Source organism: Drosophila serrata, unplaced genomic scaffold (genome assembly GCF_035046125.1).
Source record: "Drosophila serrata isolate PLE 108 unplaced genomic scaffold, ASM3504612v1 contig_382, whole genome shotgun sequence".
NCBI lineage: Eukaryota > Metazoa > Arthropoda > Insecta > Diptera > Drosophilidae > Drosophila > Drosophila serrata.
The window spans coordinates 10,955,374-10,978,246 of NW_028257280.1; the positions used below are offsets into that span (position 1 = coordinate 10,955,374).

A 22,873-nucleotide genomic window follows, 5' to 3' on the forward strand; every position below is an offset into this window, starting at 1 on the left:
GTGCACGCCAATCAGATGTTTTCAGTGCTGCAGCAGCCCTGGACATCGGGCACGATTTTTTACGCAGATTCGGGTTTTCCGCATGAATTTCGCGAGTGAAAAACACAAAAATGGTGCAAACAATTAATGGCCTCTCCAAATGAATAGTGATTTCTTAAGATAATAATTGGAAATGAGTCCAACGCCTTGAAAAGTGCAGAACTGTGCGCAGCACGCGTAACGTTACCAGACTGTTGCGAACATTTGGATTGGTGTTATTTTTGTGATTTTAAAAGTTTTCTCCCGTTTCATGTGATGTAAAAAGATCCAAATCTTTTTCTTAACATTGGTTTTCCCTTGAAATCTTCGGAAAAACTCGGTTGGGCTGGAAAATCGTCGCGTGAGTAGGTGGTTGCCAGACCAACCGCAGGGCGCACGAGTCCATCTCTAGTTTGTTTTCATTCGGAAATTGGAAAAAAAGCTCTTGCAACTGAGATTGATTTCATAAATTAAATCTGGATAGCGTGTGCTCCCAAGGCCGCAAATCTTGACGAGATGGCGGGGCACGCGGAGCTCAAGGAGCTGGGCATGTTCGATCTGCGGCCCCTGATCACCAATCTCAGCTGCAAGCTTTCAGCGGTGACGGCGGGCCTGGACGAGAAGCAGTTCCTGTGCCTGGTGAGCGAGGAAAACGAGATCCTGCTGCGGTACATCAGCGCCTCCGGCCAGGAAGTGGTTAAGATGATATCCTGGTTCCGCAACCGTGTCATTCACGACGTCTGCTTCGACCCAGCAGGCATCTGGCTGCTGGTGCTATGTAAGTGGGTGGCTGGGCAAATTTCTGGGGGTGGCGGTGACTGTGGGGCGGTAGTGCGGTTGCGGGTGGCGAAGCCTAAAATTACTCTGCGCCCGTGTGTGTGCGTGTGTGGCTATTGATTTTCTGTTGCGTACTTTGTTTTGATTCAGCGGGGTCCACCGCCCCATCCCGGTCAGATCGATTCGCGATTTCGAGTGTTACTGAACCCCGAACTACATATGTATCCGTTCCATCAACAGGTTTCGACAACACCCTGCATATCGTGCCCGCTTTGGCACTGGTGGACAAGACGCACGTACTGGCCGCCTGCTCGCTGTACAGCACCAGCCAAGTGACCTCCTACATCATCCCCTTTGTGGGTCCTCACGAGTGCCCCAACTCCAAGAAGTGTCCCAATCACTCTTCGGGTCTTGACGATCCAATGGTACCGGAGCCGGTGGAGCAACTTCCAGGCAATTTGGAAACCCTCAAGTTGGAGGCAGAGGAACCTCTGGGCCACGATCTGCCCGAGCACATGCTGGTGAGAAACAGTGATCAGGCTGACGGCTCTACGGGACAGCAGCCTCAACAGGAGCAGCAACCGGTCGTGCAGCCGTTTGATGCCACCGGTAACAGCCAGGTGATGGCCACCTCCTTCATGGCGTCCAAGACCTGCCCATATCCATTGTCCGTGGTTTGGTGGAAGACAAACACCGGTCTAAATAGGGCCATTATCGGGTACTCAGACGGCTCCATTTGTTTTGTGGGTTTGAGTCCCAACTGCCCGATGATTGCGAGCACCGCCATCGAAAATGGATCTGTGATGCGTCTGGTTATCTGCAAGGATAAGGCCTACGACGGCGTCATGCTGCTGGTGAGGATAAAACACTTAATTATTTAATGTTTTGTATGTAATCTTTGCTTCCTTCCAGATTACTTCCTCGCTAAAGCAGCAGTACAAGCTTCTTTTGGAGCAAAAGGCAATCATGTACGTGTACCCCGGAGACAGTTCACCCACGACACGCGAGGGGGCCTGGCAGATCGTGATGTCGGTGCAGAATAAACAGCAGAGCACTGCCGCGGGTCCCAGGCAAAGTAATAGTTCCGATCCGGCCTCTGACAGCAGCCAGCTGGAGGAGGATGTGTTTGTGCCTCCGTCCAGCGAGGAGGCAGCGTCTAGCAGCCAAGCTGCGAAAGCCTCAGACGCTAGTGCTGAAACTGGAGCTGTTGGAGCTGTTGGAGCAGAGGGGCCACCACCACCACCGCCGGCACCACCATCGTACAGCGAAGCAGTAGCCCGGCAATCCGCCGAACAGCAGGGAGGCGTACGCTTTCAGCAGCAACAACTGCCAGCGGGTAGCACCAACGATGGCATTCTGCCCGCAACGAGAGCTCGCCTAGCCTCGCTCAAGAGTCTCGGAACCAAGAAGCTGCAGGCCATCAAGATGCGGCTTTCGGATCAGCGGCAAAAGTTCGATGAATGTGCGTAAGCTAAAAGTACAATTACTTGTTAAACATTGACGAAATTCCTTCGGATTCGTTTTGACATTTATTTAATTCTGAGGCCTGAAGGCCTCCTTCTTCAATTGCCTCTCTAAACATATTTTCTTTCCCAATTCCGTTTACCTTTGTTAATTTTAGTCCGCTATTTTATTGTGTATTTTATATTTGTTTATTGGTGTGCAGTTTTGAGAGAACTGTTGCATCTATTGAAGCGTCACTGGCGTGGTGAGTTTTCACAACTCTCGCACTCGACAGACTTAAATAGAACTGGAATATAGACACGAGTTTGAAAGCCCAAAACTAAGCATTTCACCTTTCCCATTTTCTTCTAGTTATGCCAGACTCCGCGGGCTCTTTTGCGATCATGGACTCGCCCTCGGTCACGCCAGAGCCGCTGGGCACCACCACCGGATCCTTTTACACCATCCAAAATCTACGCAGCACCTTCCTGCTAAGCGCCCTGCACAGCAACAGCCACAGCCTGACCGTGCACAGCATCGATATTAGCCTGAAACCGTTGTTCGTTTACAAGATACCGAAGCACACCCAGGAAATACTCATTAGCTCCAACATACTCTACGGCATACACTATGTGGATCTTCACTGTCGCAGCGACTCGGCCATTTCTACGGCGGCCTCGTCGCTGGCAGAACCGCTGGTGGCCAATACGGACAAGGAGAATCGGGACGCGGACACCGAAAAACTGGATCAGGCGGATGCTGCGGAAGTCAGTGGACAAAAGAGCGACACAACTAGTGCAACGACCACGGCCACCTCCAGTTTGGACCACAGCGAGATGCCCAGTAATGCGATCAATGCGGTCAGCGTCATCAGCAGCGCAATGGCCTCGCTGCACACCTCCGACGAAGATGTGAGTATTCTATCTATTGCAAGATATTTAAACATAAATCAAACCCTTTATCTTGACAGCGCTTCAACAATCTGGCCCAGATAGGACTCTTTCGTTTCGAAAACGAAACCGTGCTGCATCTGTATCAGATGGCACAATATCGCAGTCCCGCCGGCCAGCCGGAGGCGCTTAGCAAAGAGGAGAAGGCCAAGGCTTTCGAAATCAAGGATATTCACACGCCCATGGACTACATTCAGTTTTACGAGACGGCGGACGTAAGCAGTGAGTTCTCTCTGAGACAGATGGAGATAATGCAGTCCGAGTTTCCCAAGATCAATTATGATCCCAGCTATGTGATCACCAATAAGAATGTATATACTATACAGCTCAGGTGAGTTGGAGAACCATTAAAGACAGCTGTAAGCTTTTTAATTAAACCGAGTATGTCCTCCAGAAAGGAGCCCTTCGAACTGTTTCTGGATGCCGCCCTGCAGAACGAGTTTAACCAATGCCGCGACTTCTGCAACACTTTCGACCTCTCCTTTGAGCAGTGCATCGAGTTCGCAGGCGACTATCTGCTGCGGCGCAAGAAGATTACCCAAGCTCTGCTCACGTACAATGTGGCGCGTGTCAAGCCGATACGCACAGCCCTTAAGCTGGCCATGTACGGACACACCTACGCACTGATGCAGCTGAGTGCCATGGCCCTAAAGTCCACATATCTCCTGCGATCGCGGCACATGGGTCACCCACTGCTCAAGGGTATAATGGAGGACATCACCTACCGGCACTCGGAGGACGTGCGTATGATCTTGCCCGAGAAAACGCTGCAAGAGGATGTGATCAGTGGTTCCGTCTGCAGTGATTATCACTATGGTGTGGACGAGTCAATTAGCGCCCTGCAAATGTCGCCATCCTCGCAGTTTCATTTGGCCAACCTGTTGCTCATTACAATGGCGGAGAAGGCGGTTAACGATAAGAACTACATACCGCTGTGGTAAGTATAGATTAGTCAAGGATAAAGAATGAATTTAAATTCGTATTTCAATAGGAACTTCCTGGTCACCAATAGCAAATATCACACCAACATGACGAGCATTGTTCTGTGTCAAAGTGGACTCTTCTCGTCGGCGATTGTACTGGCCAAAGTTCGAGGTGTTTGTCTTGATACTTTCAATGCATTAATTAGTGTGGTGGCCCAGGAGTTTGGCTGGTACAATGAGCTCAACGTGTGCCTGTATAATCTGAGCGAGAATATATTTATGGAGTCAATAACTTACCTGCCGCATGTGTCCATGGACTACTTTGCTTTTATCCAGGAGAAGCTGGATCATATAAGGCCTTGTGTGCTGCAGGTAAGGATATTAATTATTGGTTACTATTACTTGTTTATAAATACATAATTTATTTTCAGCGCCTGTCCAAGCAGTTGAATCCCTTCGCTCCTGCTCTGAGGCCCATTGTTTCCCACAATAGCGACTGCGCCATGGCCAATGATAATAACCAGCAATTGTTTGAGTTTGGCAAGAGTCTCATTGAAACCTTTTTGGCCGTGCTCATCCACATGGAATCCCAACGCGTCAAGCATGATTTAATTGTGAATGCTCTATCGCATTTCCGTATTAACTACGAAGACAATCAGGCAAGGGTTTCTTAAGAATAGTTTCTCTCCTTGCAGGGTATTTTAATTTGCGTCAGAAGTGTAAAACGCAGTGAAGGAGTCATTTCCGATCCTAATAACCATATATATTATTGATCAGCATCAAAAGCCGAACCGATTTAAATAGGTCCGATAGAAAAAAAATTAACTTTAATGCAAAAATGTATAAAGAATTGAATTTTTTAAACTTAAAAACTCAGTATGCAGATTTGTTAACCCAACAAAAAATAGCACAGAACTACTTTCCATAGTGAAATTAATGTATTCTTGATTTAGTTATGACGATTTGTATGATCAAAGTGCAAGGGTATATGAACCTCGGCCTCCCGAAGTTGGCTTAGCTTTTCTTCCTTGTTTTAATATTAATTTTATCCCTTAGTTTGCCATTGAATCATCGCGCTTCAAACCGATCTCAGCTGGTTGTGCTTACTGTGCCTGTGTGGTGGATGGCACCGCCTACTTCTGGGGCTCCAGTGGTATTCCCACCTATTACAGCGCCCAAAAGTCAACTGGTAAGGGTTATAATATTACTTAGTTATTACATTTACTATATTTTTGTAATCTATATTTCAGAGCCACCAGAACCGGCGCATGCTGTGAAAAGCCTGGAGCTTCTCTCTCAGCTCAATTTGCAAGTTCATGCTATCAAGTGCGGGCGACAGCATACACTTATTCTAACCAATAATGGCGTAGGTTATCTCGCAAGCTTTGCCTAGTTTTGTATATTAATTGCTTATCTTTTTCCAGCTCTATTCTGTGGGAAATAACAATCTCTGTCAGCTGGGTATAGGACGACATATGCAAATGGCCTTGCAGCCCATGCTTGTGACGGCCTTGGATGGAATGAATATAACCATGCTGGAGGCGGGCCAATATCACAATGCGGCCGTAGCCGATGGCAAGCTCTATATGTGGGGGTGAGTTTTTGAATCATTATTCCAAATATTATATGATTACGTTTAATAATAAATTAATTCCGGTTCAGATGGGGCGTCTATGGTCAGCTGGGACAGGGCAGCTGCGAAAACATAGCTACACCGCAACTAGTCAGTTTTTTCAAGTTTAAGGTAAGTACCTCAAGCTCCAGTTAATAGAATCGATTTACTAAATCGTTTTTATCTTCTCTCTTTACATAAATCCCTTTTGCATTACCTTTTGCTAACGAATTTATGTTTGCAGAAAATTTTACAAGTATCGCTGGGCCATGCGCACACCTTGGTGCTGTGTGGGGCATCTAGCAAATATATGGAGGCCAGCGGATGCAGTACAGAGCTCTTCGTATTCGGCTCCAATCACTTTGGTCAGCTGGGCACCGGCAATAGCGACCAGGCCGTCGACACCAAGATAAATCTGCCTGTGCGCCTGGAGATGGGCGACAGCAGCTTAAGACTGATACACACCAAATTTTTTACCAATGTAAGTTTTAAATGTTTATAATTTATAAAACGTATTATTTTCAATGTTGAACTGAATCCCCAGTTAGCTGTAGACGATCAGGAACGTCTCTTCACCTGGGGCAGTTCGCCGCAGGCCTTGCGACTCGCCAATCAAATCAAGCGACGCGCAAATGCCAAGCAGAAGCTGGAGGAGAATCACCAGCGAGAGATGCTAAGCAAGCAATTAGAGGCTACTCTGATGCCGGCGGCTAATCTACCCAGCACCACTAGCAATATAGTGGAGCCCACTACATCCTATGCTGCGGTGGTGGCCGGCGCCACCCCTAAAGCCCCCAGTGAGCCCAAAGAGGAGCAGGGGGATAATGAGGCTGTGCCATCAGATGCTACGGAAACCATTGGAACTACGAGTAAACGAGGAGCGGAAATACTTAATTCGGGCCCGCCGCCAGCCCCGGCTCCGGGACTTGCGGTTTCGGCCACCGAACCCGATCCCACGGAGCACCTGAGTCCACATTTGGTGGACACCAGTGAGGTGGCAGGCCAAATTCTGCAGGTTAGTTGAGAGCAGAAGTCAAATGTCGAGTAAATAATTTATTTATTTAATTATATAAAGCTGGCATGTTGTTAAAAACTAAAAGCTAACTTAATTTATGAGCATAGGCTGCTGTGGCCTACCGCTCGATTGGATATGTACAAATTTAAGTTTTTAAAGAATGGCATAGAACCAAACAAATAATAATTCCTCGTTCCTTTGCAGATCGCAAGTGGCCTGTTCCATTTCTGTTTGATCTCGTCCAGCTGTACGCTTTACACGTGGGGCAAGAACCTAGAGCACCAGCTGGGCACCGAGGACAAGGAACGGCGGGCCGTGCTAAAGCCCTCGCCTATCGACAGCATCGAGCGACCGATGTACGTGGACTGCGGAGCGGACTTCACGCTGGTCATGACCACCGATCATATGGTGCGGGCCTTTGGTGGCAACTCGAACGGCCAGTGCGGCCGGGATCTGGGCGCCAGTTTGGAAAGGATGCGACAGCGGGTAGTGTGTCTGCCGACAACGAAGCGGCTGATGCGTTTCGAGAGCCAATGCGTCGAGGCGCCGGTGGAGATCAATCTTCCGAGGCCACGCATCCGGCTGGATCAGGATCCAGTCAGGTATCTGAAGGTCATGCCGCCGTACCAGCCACATTTCCTGCAGCCGGCAAACATAAGCTTTGATCAACAGTACTCCGTGGGCACGGGTAATTACAAGAGCAGCACAGAACCCGCGGCCACCGGGCAGGACTCGGATGATATGCTGAGCAGTCTGGAGAACCTCAGCCAAAACGATGCCAGCTTCTCGTATAATGTCCCGGCGATGGGCGTCGATGTCAACAGCTCGCTGGATATGGATTACACACCCGAGGAGCAGAGCTACGTGCCGCTGCCCGAGCAAGGGGGAGGAGTACCCGTCACAGTGCAGCAGCAGCTGTTGGGCAGGAATGATGGTGACGATGATGCCAGCACCTTTACGCCCAGTAGCGAGGGTCTGGAGGAGGCGTCAGTGCAGCAGCTGCGCCACTACATCCACTACTGTCTGTACGTCTTTCACGGCCTGTATAATCCCGACAAGATTAGCGAGTGTGCCCGTCCAAATCGCAACGAGTACCGCATTCGGATCTGTATGCTCAACTTCCGGTTCGTTGAGGCCTTCCGGCTTTGCCTGCAGAACTGTGATTCCGCCCAGCGCACACTTAAGCTTTTCGAGTACTTTAGCAAGGACACAGGCTACGTGCCCCTGCGGCGGGCAGACCTGAAGCACCTCATCTACCACCTTTGTCTGCACTTCCTGGAGCGCAAGTTCGATATGCTCGAGTGCGAGCGCTTCTTTATGGGCGACCTGGACTACTATCTGCTGGAGCTGGCCTATGTCTTCTACTTCAACAACAACAACTCGACGTTGGAGCAGAATCTCAACCAGAAGTTCAAGCATCTGATGGCAGCGGCGGCGGACGAACAGCAGCAGCAGCTGCAGGACACTGATGTCATCTTCGATAGCTTTACGGTCAAGTTCAAGACGATCCTGTGCCAGCGGCTGCTGAGCTACTCGGACTGCGAGGCTGCCAATTAGCAGTGGCTCTGCCCAGGAGTTCCGTTCCCAGTTCCGGTCTTGAATCCTGGTCTCTTCCGTTCGGCCCGCATCAGTTGAGGGGCCTTGTCGTCATTTGTCTTGTGTTATGTGTTTTGTTGTAAGTTCAGTCCGGGAACTGGGGACTCCCTTTTATGTGTCCCCACTATATACACCATAATTGTTGTTTGCGGTTATTTATATGTACATCAAAGGCTTTTTATAGCGCTGTTATTTAAACAAAATATTTAAGACAAGCAAATTGTTTAAAGAATCCAATTTTTGTAACGCTTTGTTTGCTGCTTTTTAATTGTTTACTCAATAAACTAAAAACAAAAAACGATAAAGTAATCCAAAACTGCTCATCATCGAACAGATCAAAAAGGAGGCTCTGCAAGATATACACCATACATACATAAATATATATTTTTTTGTTTTCTTATTCGATATTCAGCTTGTGATTTGCAATTATTTAATAAAACCAGAGTAGAAATAATATAATTATATACACATATATATGATTAACAATAAAGTACGTTTATATAAAGAATCCGTCTCTACAGCTTAAGCTTGATATTGTCCGTGGTCCAGCGCTTGCTCTGCAGCGACTTGAGGGCATTCTCGCAGTAGAACTGCTCCTCAGACCTATCCGGCAGGGAGTCCTTCAGCTGCAGTAGCTCCTGTTGCTGCTTCAGTCCAGCCATGGCGTCGATCACAGCCTTGATGCACTTCACCCGCTGTGCCAGGGCCAGCTTTTCCACCGTGTTGCCCATCTTGGAGAGGAAGAGTTGGAGCACAGTTGAGGGAGCCTGCAGCTCATACAGCCGGAGCACGGCCAGCGTGAGGTCGAAGCTAATGTGAAACTGCTTGGATTTCAGGGGATGCCAACTGGGCACGCGCTCAAAGATGCACTCCAGGTCGGCATATGCTTGGGCTTGCGCCCGCTCGTTGAGCGCTGTCCACTCGTACTGCGCCGGCGAGATCTGCTGATCGGCGGCAAAGCGTTGCGGCGATACTAGCTTCAGCATATCCTGCTCCTTCCAATTGCTGTTCGCCTGGCAGCAGGCATAGAGCACCTCAACGGGTGTGGCTTGATCCCGGAGCAGTTTGCCCAGGCCATTGTCCTTCTCCAAAAGCTGTTGCATCTTCAATGCGGCATGGAACACCTGTTCGTACAGCGAAATAATGCCAACTCCTGCTGTAGAATATGCGTCGACCAAACGCTGGAGCTGTTGCTTGCGGGCTGTCACATCCGCGGCGGACAAAGCGGCCTGAAACTGCTTTAAAGCCGCCTCCTGGTGTCGTCCGAATCTCTGCAGTAGATCTATATAGCTGGTCAAGTCGCCGGCTTCTTTAAGGTAACTCAAGTAATGCTCCAAAGCTTTGGGTCGCTCCTTGAGTATACCGTGAAACTGGACTGTATTCAGAGTTTTCTTGAGGAAGAGCAGCACAGAGATGACAGCATGTCCGCCGCCTTGGGCCAGCAGGGTGTCCAGCAATTGACGCTTCTCGTGCAGGGACTTGAACATCTCCAACGGCGCCGTCTTGCCCTGCAAAAGCTTTTGGGCTGTAGCCTCCAGATTTGGACTGTACAGCGTGCTCTGGAGTTGGCGCCGCAGCAACTTCAGTTCCTCCTCCGGCGACACGCCCTTGGGCAAGACACGGTCGTCCAGTGCCTGCTCTTGGAGCACCAGCTTCAGAGCTTCCTCGCTCAAAATGGACTTGATGGAGAGATTCAGAGTGGCGCTGTTGTCGAAGCTGGCCTCAGAGATGGCATCGTCGGCGAGGATTCCATTGGTGGCCAGCTCCGGGCCAAGGTCCACCTCGTCCTCATCGTCGAAGCTAAAGGCTGCGCGAGAGGATCGGTTCCAATACGTTTCGCTATCAAATTGCAGGTCCATTTGTTATTTGCTTTACTTTTATTATTGTTTTGGCCAGTGTGACCCTTGCATGAACTTAAGGAAAGTACTAAAAAAACTCTTTGTTTTCAAAACATTCTGCTACGAATGGCGGTCGTTCTAAAAATTTGAAAACTCAAATTAGGGAATTTTAGCTCATTTTTGCTTTATTTTTCCATTTTGCCAAAGATTTCTTCCCCACATTTTAAAAAGTATTTAGATAAGTTCCAAGAAATGTGTAAAAATTCTCTTTATTCGAATTTAAAAGATAATAAAATCCAATTTAATTACCACTTCCGTTTCCGCTTTATTTTTAGCTTTTTAGCTTCTTTAGAGCCATGTTTATCCAAGGATGCAGTGCCTCTAATCTGGTATAGACACCCGGCTTATCCGCCAGGGCGCATCCCACGCCCCAGGACACAATGCCAACCAGTTCCTCCCGCCAAACCAATGGTCCGCCAGAGTCCATTTGACAAGCATCCGTACCACCTTTGAGATAACCCGCACACATCATCCGATCCGTTACGGTCTCGCCCAGTAGCTTCTTGCAAACAGCTTGATTAACGACGGGAACCCGGGCATATCTTAACTCATCCGATGGTGGACCATTAACAGATTTAAAGCCCCAACCGGCAATCGTAGTATATTGGCCATCGGCTACTTTCTTGGGGTTTATTTTAATAGCTTTTATCTGAAAGAAACAGAAACCTTAAGCAAGTGAGTAATCAAAGTGGTTAACTTGAAACCTTTTTTGAGAATGTCAAAGCTGTCTTCAATCGAATCACTCCAATATCATAGTCCATGGTCTTGGTTGTCCACTTCTCATGATAGTACATATCGGAAATTTGATATATTTGCCCATCTTTGGAGTCGCGCCTTTCGCCGCCAGCTTTAACTCTGAGGAGAATTCGAGGAACTTGGGCAAGGCAGTGGGCTGCCGTTAAAATTGTGCGATTATCTATAATGGAACCGCCACAATGGTGGATGCCATACAACTGAATGGACACTATGTACGGCACTTTGGCTATATCAGCTGGAACCCCACCGACTATGCGTGGATCTGGACGATTGTTTTCTTCAAGTAGACCGAAAGAGAAATGGACAAAAATTAAGATCCACAATAACAGGTTCATCTTTAGCACTTCGCCTAGAGAGAATCACATTAAATAAGGAATGTGCGGCTTTTAAGCAAACTTTTTAAGTACAAAAGAACGTGAAATAATGAGAGGAAAAGCATTCCAATAAGTGGCCATTACTTTGTAATTAGGCGAGAAGTTTCGTTTATCTCACAGCTGTCTTCTAGAGAAGATTTCCAGTTTGCTGCAAGACTAAGACTAAACGTTCTTCGTGCTTGCAAGTGATTTAAACTAATTAGGGTTCCGTAATAGATGAAACACATGTTTGGGAAAGAGAGTTAGTATCAAGTTACTTTTTCCGTAAATATGTTTGATTAATTATAACGGCTAATGTGATATGGTAATTAATTATAAGTTCTGGAGAAAAAATTTAATTGGTACCTTAAAGAACTCATATTATAATTTGTCATGACATACAATGTATTAATACGTAGAAGTCAATGTTGACATATGTGGTGAATTATTTCATAAATAACGTTTATTAATTTATAGAAAGGTAAAAGTCGGAAAACCAATATTATTAACATAATAATAATAAACTTTTGGGTCAAGATCATATATAACATTGGAACCTAAGAATATTGGATATATTAATTTAAATATATTGAATTATAGTTATATATTAACTTTAAATTAATATAAAAACAGACAATTTCATTGAAAAATCAATGTTTAGCAAACATCGCATTTAAGCCAAAACACAATTTATTTTGATTCGGAAAGCTTTTCTGTGCTAGTTTTTATAGCGCTAACAAATATGCATACTGCGTTTGTTGATGCAATTATAGGTTTTTGACTAAAATTATAAAAATCCCCAAAAAGGTATAAAAACGGACCATTTTTCCGAAAAATCATAGTTTAAAAAAACTCATAACTAAGCCAAACAATCATTAATTTTAATTCGGAAAGCTGTTCTATGCTAGTTTTTAGTAGATTAACAAGGCTGCGTACTCAGTTTTCCAATTAAAAAATTCAATTTTTTGTCAAATTTTGGCAATTTTAATGATGTAACCCCTTATAAAATTTTCAAATTTCGGAAAAATGTCAAAAATTTATTTTTCAACCGGACATGGCTAGAACGACTGGGCTGTTGATGCTGGTCAAGAATATATATGGTTTATAGGGTCGGAAATGACTCCTTCACTGCGTTTTAATCTTCTGACTGAAGCTATACTCTGCGAAAAGGTATAAAAACAGACAATTTTCTTAAATAATCTGAGTTTTCCAAACATCATAATTAAGCCAAAATAGCATTAATTTTGATTCGGAAAGCTTTTCTGTGCTAGTTTTTATTGTACTAACAAATCTGCATACTGCGTTTGTTGATGCTATTGTAAGTTTTTGACTAAAATCATAAGAACCTGCAAAAAGGTATAAAAACGGACCATTTTTCCGAAAAATCATAGTTTAAAAAAACCCATAACTAAGCCAAGCAATCATTAATTTTAATTCGGAAAGCCTGTTCTATGCTAGTTTTTAGTAGATTAACAAAGCTGCATACTCAGTTTTCAAATTTAAAAAATTCAATTTTTTGTCAAATTTTGGCAATTTTAATGATTTTTCGGAAAAATGTCAAAAATTTATTTTTCGACCGGACATGTCTAGAACGACTGGGCTGTTAATGCTGATCAAGAGTATATATGGTTTATAGGGTCGGAAATGATTTCTTCACTGCGTTTTAATCTTCTGACTGAAGCTATACTCTGCGAAAAGGTATAAAAACAGACAATTTTCTTAAATAATCTGAGTTTTCCAAACATCATAATTAAGCCAAAATAGCATTAATTTTGATTCGGAAAGCTTTTCTGTGCTAGTTTTTATTGTACTAACAAATCTGCATACTGCGTTTGTTGATGCTATTGTCAGTTTTTGACTAAAATCATAAGAACCTGCAAAAAGGTATAAAAACGGACCATTTTTCCGAAAAATCATAGTTTAAAAAAACTCATAACTAAGCCAAACAATCATTAATTTTAATTCGGAAAGCTGTTCTATGCTAGTTTTTAGTAGATTAACAAAACTGCATACTCAGTTTTCAAGTTTAAAAAATTCAATTTTTTGTCAAATTTTGGCAATTTTAATGATGTAACCTTATAAAATTTTCAATTTTCGGAAAAATGTCAAAAATTTATTTTTCGACCGGACATGGCTAGAACGACTGGGCTGTTGATGCTGATCAAGAATATATATGGTTTATAGGGTCGGAAATGACTCCTTCACTGCGTTTTAATCTTCTGACTGAAGCTATACTCTGCGAAAAGGTATAAAAACAGACAATTTTCTTAAATAATCTGAGTTTTCCAAACATCATAATTAAGCCAAAATAGCATTAATTTTGATTCGTAAAGCTTTTCTGTGCTAGTTTTTATTGTACTAACAAATCTGCATACTGCGTTTGTTGATGCTATTGTCAGTTTTTGACTAAAATCATAAGAACCTGCAAAAAGGTATAAAAACGGACTATTTTTCCGAAAAATCATAGTTTAAAAAAACTCATAACTAAGCCAAACAATCATTAATTTTAATTCGGAAAGCTGTTCTATGCTAGTTTTTAGTAGATTAACAAAGCTGCATACTCAGTTTTCAAATTTAAAAAATTCAATTTTTTGTCAAATTTTTGGCAATTTTAATGATGTAACCCCTTATAAAATTTTCAATTTTCGGAAAAATGTCAAAAATTTATTTTTCGACCGGACATGGCTAGAACGACTGGGCTGTTGATGCTGATCAAGAATATATATGGTTTATAGGGTCGGAAATGACTCCTTCACTGCGTTTTAATCTTCTGACTGAAGCTATACTCTGCGAAAAGGTATAAAAACAGACAATTTTCTTAAATAATCTGAGTTTTCCAAACATCATAATTAAGCCAAAATAGCATTAATTTTGATTCGGAAAGCTTTTCTGTGCTAGTTTTTATTGTACTAACAAATCTGCATACTGCGTTTGTTGGTGCTACTGTCAGTTTTTGACTAAAATCATAAGAACCTGCAAAAAGGTATAAAAACGGACCATTTTTCCGAAAAATCATAGTTTAAAAAAACTCATAACTAAGCCAAACAATCATTAATTTTAATTCGGAAAGCTGTTCTATGTTAGTTTTTAGTAGATTAACAAAGCTGCATACTCAGTTTTCAAATTTAAAAAATTCAATTTTTTGTCAAATTTTGGCAATTTTAATGATGTAACCCCTTATAAAATTTTCAATTTTCGGAAAAATGTAAAAAATTTATTTTTCGACCGGACATGGCTAGAACGACTGGGCTGTTGATGCTGGTCAAGAATATATATGGTTTATAGGGTCGGAAATGACTCCTTCACTGCGTTTTAATCTTCTGACTGAAGCTATACTCTGCGAAAAGGTATAAAAACAGACAATTTTCTTAAATAATCTGAGTTTTCCAAACATCATAATTAAGCCAAAATAGCATTAATTTTGATTCGGAAAGCTTTTCTGTGCTAGTTTTTCTTGTACTAACAAATCTGCATACCGCGTTTGTTGGTGCTACTGTCAGTTTTTGACTAAAATCATAAGAACCTGCAAAAAGGTATAAAAACGGACCATTTTTCCGAAAAATCATAGTTTAAAAAAACTCATAACTAAGCCAAACAATCATTAATTTTAATTCGGAAAGCTGTTCTATGCTAGTTTTTAGTAGATTAACAAAGCTGCATACTCAGTTTTCAAATTTAAAAAATTCAATTTTTTGTCAAATTTTGGCAATTTTAATGATGTAACCCCTTATAAAATTTTCAATTTTCGGAAAAATGTCAAAAATTTATTTTTCGACCGGACATGGCTAGAACGACTGGGCTGTTGATGCTGGTCAAGAATATATATGGTTTATAGGGTCGGAAATGACTCCTTCACTGCGTTTTAATCTTCTGACTGAAGCTATACTCTGCGAAAAGGTATAAAAACAGACAATTTTCTTAAATAATCTGAGTTTTCCAAACATCATAATTAAGCCAAAATAGCATTAATTTTGATTCGGAAAGCTTTTCTGTGCTAGTTTTTCTTGTACTAACAAATCTGCATACCGCGTTTGTTGGTGCTACTGTCAGTTTTTGACTAAAATCATAAGAACCTGCAAAAAGGTATAAAAACGGACCATTTTTCCGAAAAATCATAGTTTAAAAAAACTCATAACTAAGCCAAACAATCATTAATTTTAATTCGGAAAGCTGTTCTATGCTAGTTTTTAGTAGATTAACAAAGCTGCATACTCAGTTTTCAAATTTAAAAAATTCAATTTTTTGTCAAATTTTGGCAATTTTAATGATGTAACCCCTTATAAAATTTTCAATTTTCGGAAAAATGTCAAAAATTTATTTTTCGACCGGACATGGCTAGAACGACTGGGCTGTTGATGCTGGTCAAGAATATATATGGTTTATAGGGTCGGAAATGACTCCTTCACTGCGTTTTAATCTTCTGACTGAAGCTATACTCTGCGAAAAGGTATAAAAACAGACAATTTTCTTAAATAATCTGAGTTTTCCAAACATCATAATTAAGCCAAAATAGCATTAATTTTGATTCGGAAAGCTTTTCTGTGCTAGTTTTTCTTGTACTAACAAATCTGCATACCGCGTTTGTTGGTGCTACTGTCAGTTTTTGACTAAAATCATAAGAACCTGCAAAAAGGTATAAAAACGGACCATTTTTCCGAAAAATCATAGTTTAAAAAAACTCATAACTAAGCCAAACAATCATTAATTTTAATTCGGAAAGCTGTTCTATGCTAGTTTTTAGTAGATTAACAAAGCTGCATACTCAGTTTTCAAATTTAAAAAATTCAATTTTTTGTCAAATTTTGGCAATTTTAATGATGTAACCCCTTATAAAATTTTCAATTTTCGGAAAAATGTCAAAAATTTATTTTTCGACCGGACATGGCTAGAACGACTGGGCTGTTGATGCTGGTCAAGAATATATATGGTTTATAGGGTCGGAAATGACTCCTTCACTGCGTTTTAATCTTCTGACTGAAGCTATACTCTGCGAAAAGGTATAAAAACAGACAATTTTCTTAAATAATCTGAGTTTTCCAAACATCATAATTAAGCCAAAATAGCATTAATTTTGATTCGAAAAGCTTTTCTGTGCTAGTTTTTATTGTACTAACAAATCTGCATACTGCGTTTGTTGGTGCTATTGTCAGTTTTTGACTAAAATCATAAGAACCTGCAAAAAGGTATAAAAACGGACCATTTTTCCGAAAAATCATAGTTTAAAAAAACTCATAACTAAGCCAAACAATCATTAATTTTAATTCGGAAAGCTGTTCTATGCTAGTTTTTAGTAGATTAACAAAGCTGCATACTCAGTTTTAAAATTTAAAAAAATTCAATTTTTTGTCAAATTTTGGCAATTTTAATAACCCCTTATAAAATTTTCAATTTTCGGAAAAATGTAAAAAATTTATTTTTCGACCGGACATGGCTAGAACGACTGGGCTGTTGATGCTGGTCAAGAATATATATGGTTTATAGGGTCGGAAATGACTCCTTCACTGCGTTTTAATCTTCTGACTGAAGCTATACTCTGCGAAAAGGTATAAAAACAGACAATTTTCTTAAATAATCTGAGTTTTCCAAACATCATAATTAAGCCAAAATAGCATTAATTTTGATTCGGAAAGCTTTTCTGTGCTAGTTTTTCTTGTACTAACAAATCTGCATACTGCGTTTGTTGGTGCTATTGTCAGTTTTTGACTAAAATCATAAGAACCTGCAAAAAGGTATAAAAACGGACCATTTTTCCGAAAAATCATAGTTTAAAAAAACTCATAACTAAGCCAAACAATCATTAATTTTAATTCGGAAAGCTGTTCTATGCTAGTTTTTAGTAGATTAACAAAGCTGCATACTCAGTTTTCAAATTTAAAAAATTCAATTTTTTGTCAAATTTTGGCAATTTTAATGATGTAACCCCTTATAAAATTTTCAATTTTCGGAAAAATGTCAAAAATTTATTTTTCGACCGGACATGGCTAGAACGACTGGGCTGTTGATGCTGATCAAGAATATATATGGTTTATAGGGTCGGAAATGACTCCTTCACTGCGTTTTAATCTTCTGACTGAAGCTATACTCTGCGAAAAGGTATAAAAACAGACAATTTTCTTAAATAATCTGAGTTTTCCAAACATCATAATTAAGCCAAAATAGCATTAATTTTGATTCGGAAAGCTTTTCTGTGCTAGTTTTTATTGTACTAACAAATCTGCATACTGCGTTTGTTGGTGCTATTGTCAGTTTTTGACTAAAATCATAAGAACCTGCAAAAAGGTATAAAAACGGACCATTTTTCCGAAAAATCATAGTTTAAAAAAACTCATAACTAAGCCAAACAATCATTAATTTTAATTCGGAAAGCTGTTCTATGCTAGTTTTTAGTAGATTAACAAAGCTGCATACTCAGTTTTCAAATTTAAAAAATTCAATTTTTTGTCAAATTTTGGCAATTTTAATGATGTAACCCCTTATAAAATTTTCAATTTTCGGAAAAATGTCAAAAATTTATTTTTCGACCGGACATGGCTAGAACGACTGGGCTGTTGATGCTGATCAAGAATATATATGGTTTATAGGGTCGGAAATGACTCCTTCACTGCGTTTTAATCTTCTGACTGAAGCTATACTCTGCGAAAAGGTATAAAAACAGACAATTTTCTTAAATAATCTGAGTTTTCCAAACATCATAATTAAGCCAAAATAGCATTAATTTTGATTCGGAAAGCTTTTCTGTGCTAGTTTTTATTGTACTAACAAATCTGCATACTGCGTTTGTTGGTGCTATTGTCAGTTTTTGACTAAAATCATAAGAACCTGCAAAAAGGTATAAAAACGGACCATTTTTCCGAAAAATCATAGTTTAAAAAAACTCATAACTAAGCCAAACAATCATTAATTTTAATTCGGAAAGCTGTTCTATGCTAGTTTTTAGTAGATTAACAAAGCTGCATACTCAGTTTTCAAATTTAAAAAATTCAATTTTTTGTCAAATTTTGGCAATTTTAATGATGTAACCCCTTATAAAATTTTCAATTTTCGGAAAAATGTCAAAAATTTATTTTTCGACCGGACATGGCTAGAACGACTGGGCTGTTGATGCTGGTCAAGAATATATATGGTTTATAGGGTCGGAAATGACTCCTTCACTGCGTTTTAATCTTCTGACTGAAGCTATACTCTGCGAAAAGGTATAAAAACAGACAATTTTCTTAAATAATCTGAGTTTTCCAAACATCATAATTAAGCCAAAATAGCATTAATTTTGATTCGGAAAGCTTTTCTGTGCTAGTTTTTATTGTACTAACAAATCTGCATACTGCGTTTGTTGGTGCTATTGTCAGTTTTTGACTAAAATCATAAGAACCTGCAAAAAGGTATAAAAACGGACCATTTTTCCGAAAAATCATAGTTTAAAAAAACTCATAACTAAGCCAAACAATCATTAATTTTAATTCGGAAAGCTGTTCTATGCTAGTTTTTAGTAGATTAACAAAGCTGCATACTCAGTTTTCAAATTTAAAAAATTCAATTTTTTGTCAAATTTTGGCAATTTTAATGATGTAACCCCTTATAAAATTTTCAATTTTCGGAAAAATGTCAAAAATTTATTTTTCGACCGGACATGGCTAGAACGACTGGGCTGTTGATGCTGATCAAGAATATATATGGTTTATAGGGTCGGAAATGACTCCTTCACTGCGTTTTAATCTTCTGACTGAAGCTATACTCTGCGAAAAGGTATAAAAACAGACAATTTTCTTAAATAATCTGAGTTTTCCAAACATCATAATTAAGCCAAAATAGCATTAATTTTGATTCGGAAAGCTTTTCTGTGCTAGTTTTTATTGTACTAACAAATCTGCATACTGCGTTTGTTGGTGCTATTGTCAGTTTTTGACTAAAATCATAAGAACCTGCAAAAAGGTATAAAAACGGACCATTTTTCCGAAAAATCATAGTTTAAAAAAACTCATAACTAAGCCAAACAATCATTAATTTTAATTCGGAAAGCTGTTCTATGCTAGTTTTTAGTAGATTAACAAAGCTGCATACTCAGTTTTCAAATTTAAAAAATTCAATTTTTTGTCAAATTTTGGCAATTTTAATGATGTAACCCCTTATAAAATTTTCAATTTTCGGAAAAATGTCAAAAATTTATTTTTCGACCGGACATGGCTAGAACGACTGGGCTGTTGATGCTGATCAAGAATATATATGGTTTATAGGGTCGGAAATGACTCCTTCACTGCGTTTTAATCTTCTGACTGAAGCTATACTCTGCGAAAAGGTATAAAAACAGACAATTTTCTTAAATAATCTGAGTTTTCCAAACATCATAATTAAGCCAAAATAGCATTAATTTTGATTCGGAAAGCTTTTCTGTGCTAGTTTTTATTGTACTAACAAATCTGCATACTGCGTTTGTTGGTGCTATTGTCAGTTTTTGACTAAAATCATAAGAACCTGCAAAAAGGTATAAAAACGGACCATTTTTCCGAAAAATCATAGTTTAAAAAAACTCATAACTAAGCCAAACAATCATTAATTTTAATTCGGAAAGCTGTTCTATGCTAGTTTTTAGTCAGATTAACAAAGCTGCATACTCAGTTTTCAAATTTAAAAAATTCAATTTTTTGTCAAATTTTGGCAATTTTAATGATGTAACCCCTTATAAAATTTTCAATTTTCGGAAAAATGTCAAAAATTTATTTTTCGACCGGACATGGCTAGAACGACTGGGCTGTTGATGCTGATCAAGAATATATATGGTTTATAGGGTCGGAAATGACTCCTTCACTGCGTTTTAATCTTCTGACTGAAGCTATACTCTGCGAAAAGGTATAAAAACAGACAATTTTCTTAAATAATCTGAGTTTTCCAAACATCATAATTAAGCCAAAATAGCATTAATTTTGATTCGAAAAGCTTTTCTGTGCTAGTTTTTATTGTACTAACAAATCTGCATACTGCGTTTGTTGGTGCTATTGTCAGTTTTTGACTAAAATCATAAGAACCTGCAAAAAGGTATAAAAACGGACCATTTTTCCGAAAAATCATAGTTTAAAAAAACTCATAACTAAGCCAAACAATCATTAATTTTAATTCGGAAAGCTGTTCTATGCTAGTTTTTAGTAGATTAACAAAGCTGCATACTCAGTTTTCAAATTTAAAAAATTCAATTTTTTGTCAAATTTTGGCAATTTTAATGATGTAACCCCTTATAAAATTTTCAATTTTCGGAAAAATGTCAAAAATTTATTTTTCGACCGGACATGGCTAGAACGACTGGGCTGTTGATGCTGATCAAGAATATATATGGTTTATAGGGTCGGAAATGATTCCTTCACTGCGTTTTAATCTTCTGACTGAAGCTATACTCTGCGAAAAGGTATAAAAACAGACAATTTTCTTAAATAATCTGAGTTTTCCAAACATCATAATTAAGCCAAAATAGCATTAATTTTGATTCGGAAAGCTTTTCTGTGCTAGTTTTTATTGTACTAACAAATCTGCATACTGCGTTTGTTGGTGCTATTGTCAGTTTTTGACTAAAATCATAAGAACCTGCAAAAAGGTATAAAAACGGACCATTTTTCCGAAAAATCATAGTTTAAAAAAACTCATAACTAAGCCAAACAATCATTAATTTTAATTCGGAAAGCTGTTCTATGCTAGTTTTTAGTAGATTAACAAAGCTGCATACTCAGTTTTCAAATTTAAAAAATTCAATTTTTTGTCAAATTTTGGCAATTTTAATGATGTAACCCCTTATAAAATTTTCAATTTTCGGAAAAATGTCAAAAATTTATTTTTCGACCGGACATGGCTAGAACGACTGGGCTGTTGATGCTGATCAAGAATATATATGGTTTATAGGGTCGGAAATGACTCCTTCACTGCGTTTTAATCTTCTGACTGAAGCTATACTCTGCGAAAAGGTATAAAAACAGACAATTTTCTTAAATAATCTGAGTTTTCCAAACATCATAATTAAGCCAAAATAGCATTAATTTTGATTCGGAAAGCTTTTCTGTGCTAGTTTTTATTGTACTAACAAATCTGCATACTGCGTTTGTTGGTGCTATTGTCAGTTTTTGACTAAAATCATAAGAACCTGCAAAAAGGTATAAAAACGGACCATTTTTCCGAAAAATCATAGTTTAAAAAAACTCATAACTAAGCCAAACAATCATTAATTTTAATTCGGAAAGCTGTTCTATGCTAGTTTTTAGTAGATTAACAAAGCTGCATACTCAGTTTTCAAATTTAAAAAATTCAATTTTTTGTCAAATTTTGGCAATTTTAATGATGTAACCCCTTATAAAATTTTCAATTTTCGGAAAAATGTCAAAAATTTATTTTTCGACCGGACATGGCTAGAACGACTGGGCTGTTGATGCTGATCAAGAATATATATGGTTTATAGGGTCGGAAATGACTCCTTCACTGCGTTTTAATCTTCTGACTGAAGCTATACTCTGCGAAAAGGTATAAAAACAGACAATTTTCTTAAATAATCTGAGTTTTCCAAACATCATAATTAAGCCAAAATAGCATTAATTTTGATTCGGAAAGCTTTTCTGTGCTAGTTTTTATAGTACTAACAAATCTGCATACTGCGTTTGTTGATGCTATTGTAAGTTTTTGACTAAAATCATAAGAACCTGCAAAAAGGTATAAAAACGGACCATTTTTCCGAAAAATCATAGTTTAAAAAAACTCATAACTAAGCCAAACAATCATTAATTTTAATTCGGAAAGCTGTTCTATGCTAGTTTTTAGTCAGATTAACAAAGCTGCATACTCAGTTTTCAAATTTAAAAAATTCAATTTTTTGTCAAATTTTGGCAATTTTAATGATGTAACCCCTTATAAAATTTTCAATTTTCGGAAAAATGTCAAAAATTTATTTTTCGACCGGACATGGCTAGAACGACTGGGCTGTTGATGCTGATCAAGAATATATATGGTTTATAGGGTCGGAAATGACTCCTTCACTGCGTTTTAATCTTCTGACTGAAGCTATACTCTGCGAAAAGGTATAAAAACAGACAATTTTCTTAAATAATCTGAGTTTTCCAAACATCATAATTAAGCCAAAATAGCATTAATTTTGATTCGGAAAGCTTTTCTGTGCTAGTTTTTATAGTACTAACAAATCTGCATACTGCGTTTGTTGATGCTATTGTCAGTTTTTGACTAAAATCATAAGAACCTGCAAAAAGGTATAAAAACGGACCATTTTTCCGAAAAATCATAGTTTAAAAAAACTCATATCTAAGCCAAACAATCATTAATTTTAATTCGGAAAGCTGTTCTATGCTAGTTTTTAGTAGATTAACAAAGCTGCATACTCAGTTTTCAAATTTAAAAAATTCAATTTTTTGTCAAATTTTGGCAATTTTAATGATGTAACCCCTTATAAAATTTTCAATTTTCGGAAAAATGTCAAAAATTTATTTTTCGACCGGACATGGCTAGAACGACTGGGCTGTTGATGCTGATCAAGAATATATATGGTTTATA

At 39.3% G+C, this 22,873-nt stretch overlaps 3 protein-coding genes across 5 annotated transcripts in view; 1 reads left to right on the forward strand and 2 right to left on the reverse strand.

Annotated features, from left to right (window-relative positions):
- Positions 1–3: 3 nt before the first annotated feature.
- Positions 4–8,842, forward strand: ca (RCC1 and BTB domain containing protein claret). The gene is made up of 15 exons (XM_020942897.2): positions 4–796; positions 1,036–1,649; positions 1,708–2,257; positions 2,611–3,149; positions 3,209–3,519; positions 3,583–4,125; positions 4,180–4,483; positions 4,543–4,770; positions 5,168–5,300; positions 5,362–5,477; positions 5,536–5,705; positions 5,774–5,855; positions 5,968–6,204; positions 6,268–6,738; positions 6,943–8,842. Exons 1-15 carry the CDS (start codon positions 535–537, stop codon positions 8,293–8,295), a joined length of 5,913 nt encoding a protein of 1,970 aa, XP_020798556.2. The 5' UTR covers positions 4–534; the 3' UTR covers positions 8,296–8,842.
- Vps16B (Vacuolar protein sorting 16B) lies at positions 8,572–10,257 on the reverse strand. The gene has a single exon (XM_020942896.2). The coding sequence runs from the start codon at positions 10,191–10,193 to the stop codon at positions 8,850–8,852; it is 1,344 nt and encodes a 447-aa protein (XP_020798555.2). The 5' UTR covers positions 10,194–10,257; the 3' UTR covers positions 8,572–8,849.
- Positions 10,258–10,425: 168 nt separating this feature from the next.
- LOC110176419 (trypsin-1) overlaps positions 10,426–22,873 on the reverse strand; it is a 41,605-nt gene continuing 29,157 nt past the window's right edge. For all 3 annotated transcript variants that reach the window (XM_086840208.1, XM_086840209.1, XM_020942762.2), the window contains exons 2-3: positions 10,937–11,337; positions 10,426–10,881 (exon numbers count right to left, since the gene is read on the reverse strand). In XM_086840208.1, the coding sequence (XP_086696334.1) occupies positions 10,504–10,881; positions 10,937–11,323 (765 nt within the window). In that variant the 5' untranslated portion in view covers positions 11,324–11,337 and the 3' untranslated portion in view covers positions 10,426–10,503. The remainder of the gene's footprint in view (positions 10,882–10,936; positions 11,338–22,873) is intronic.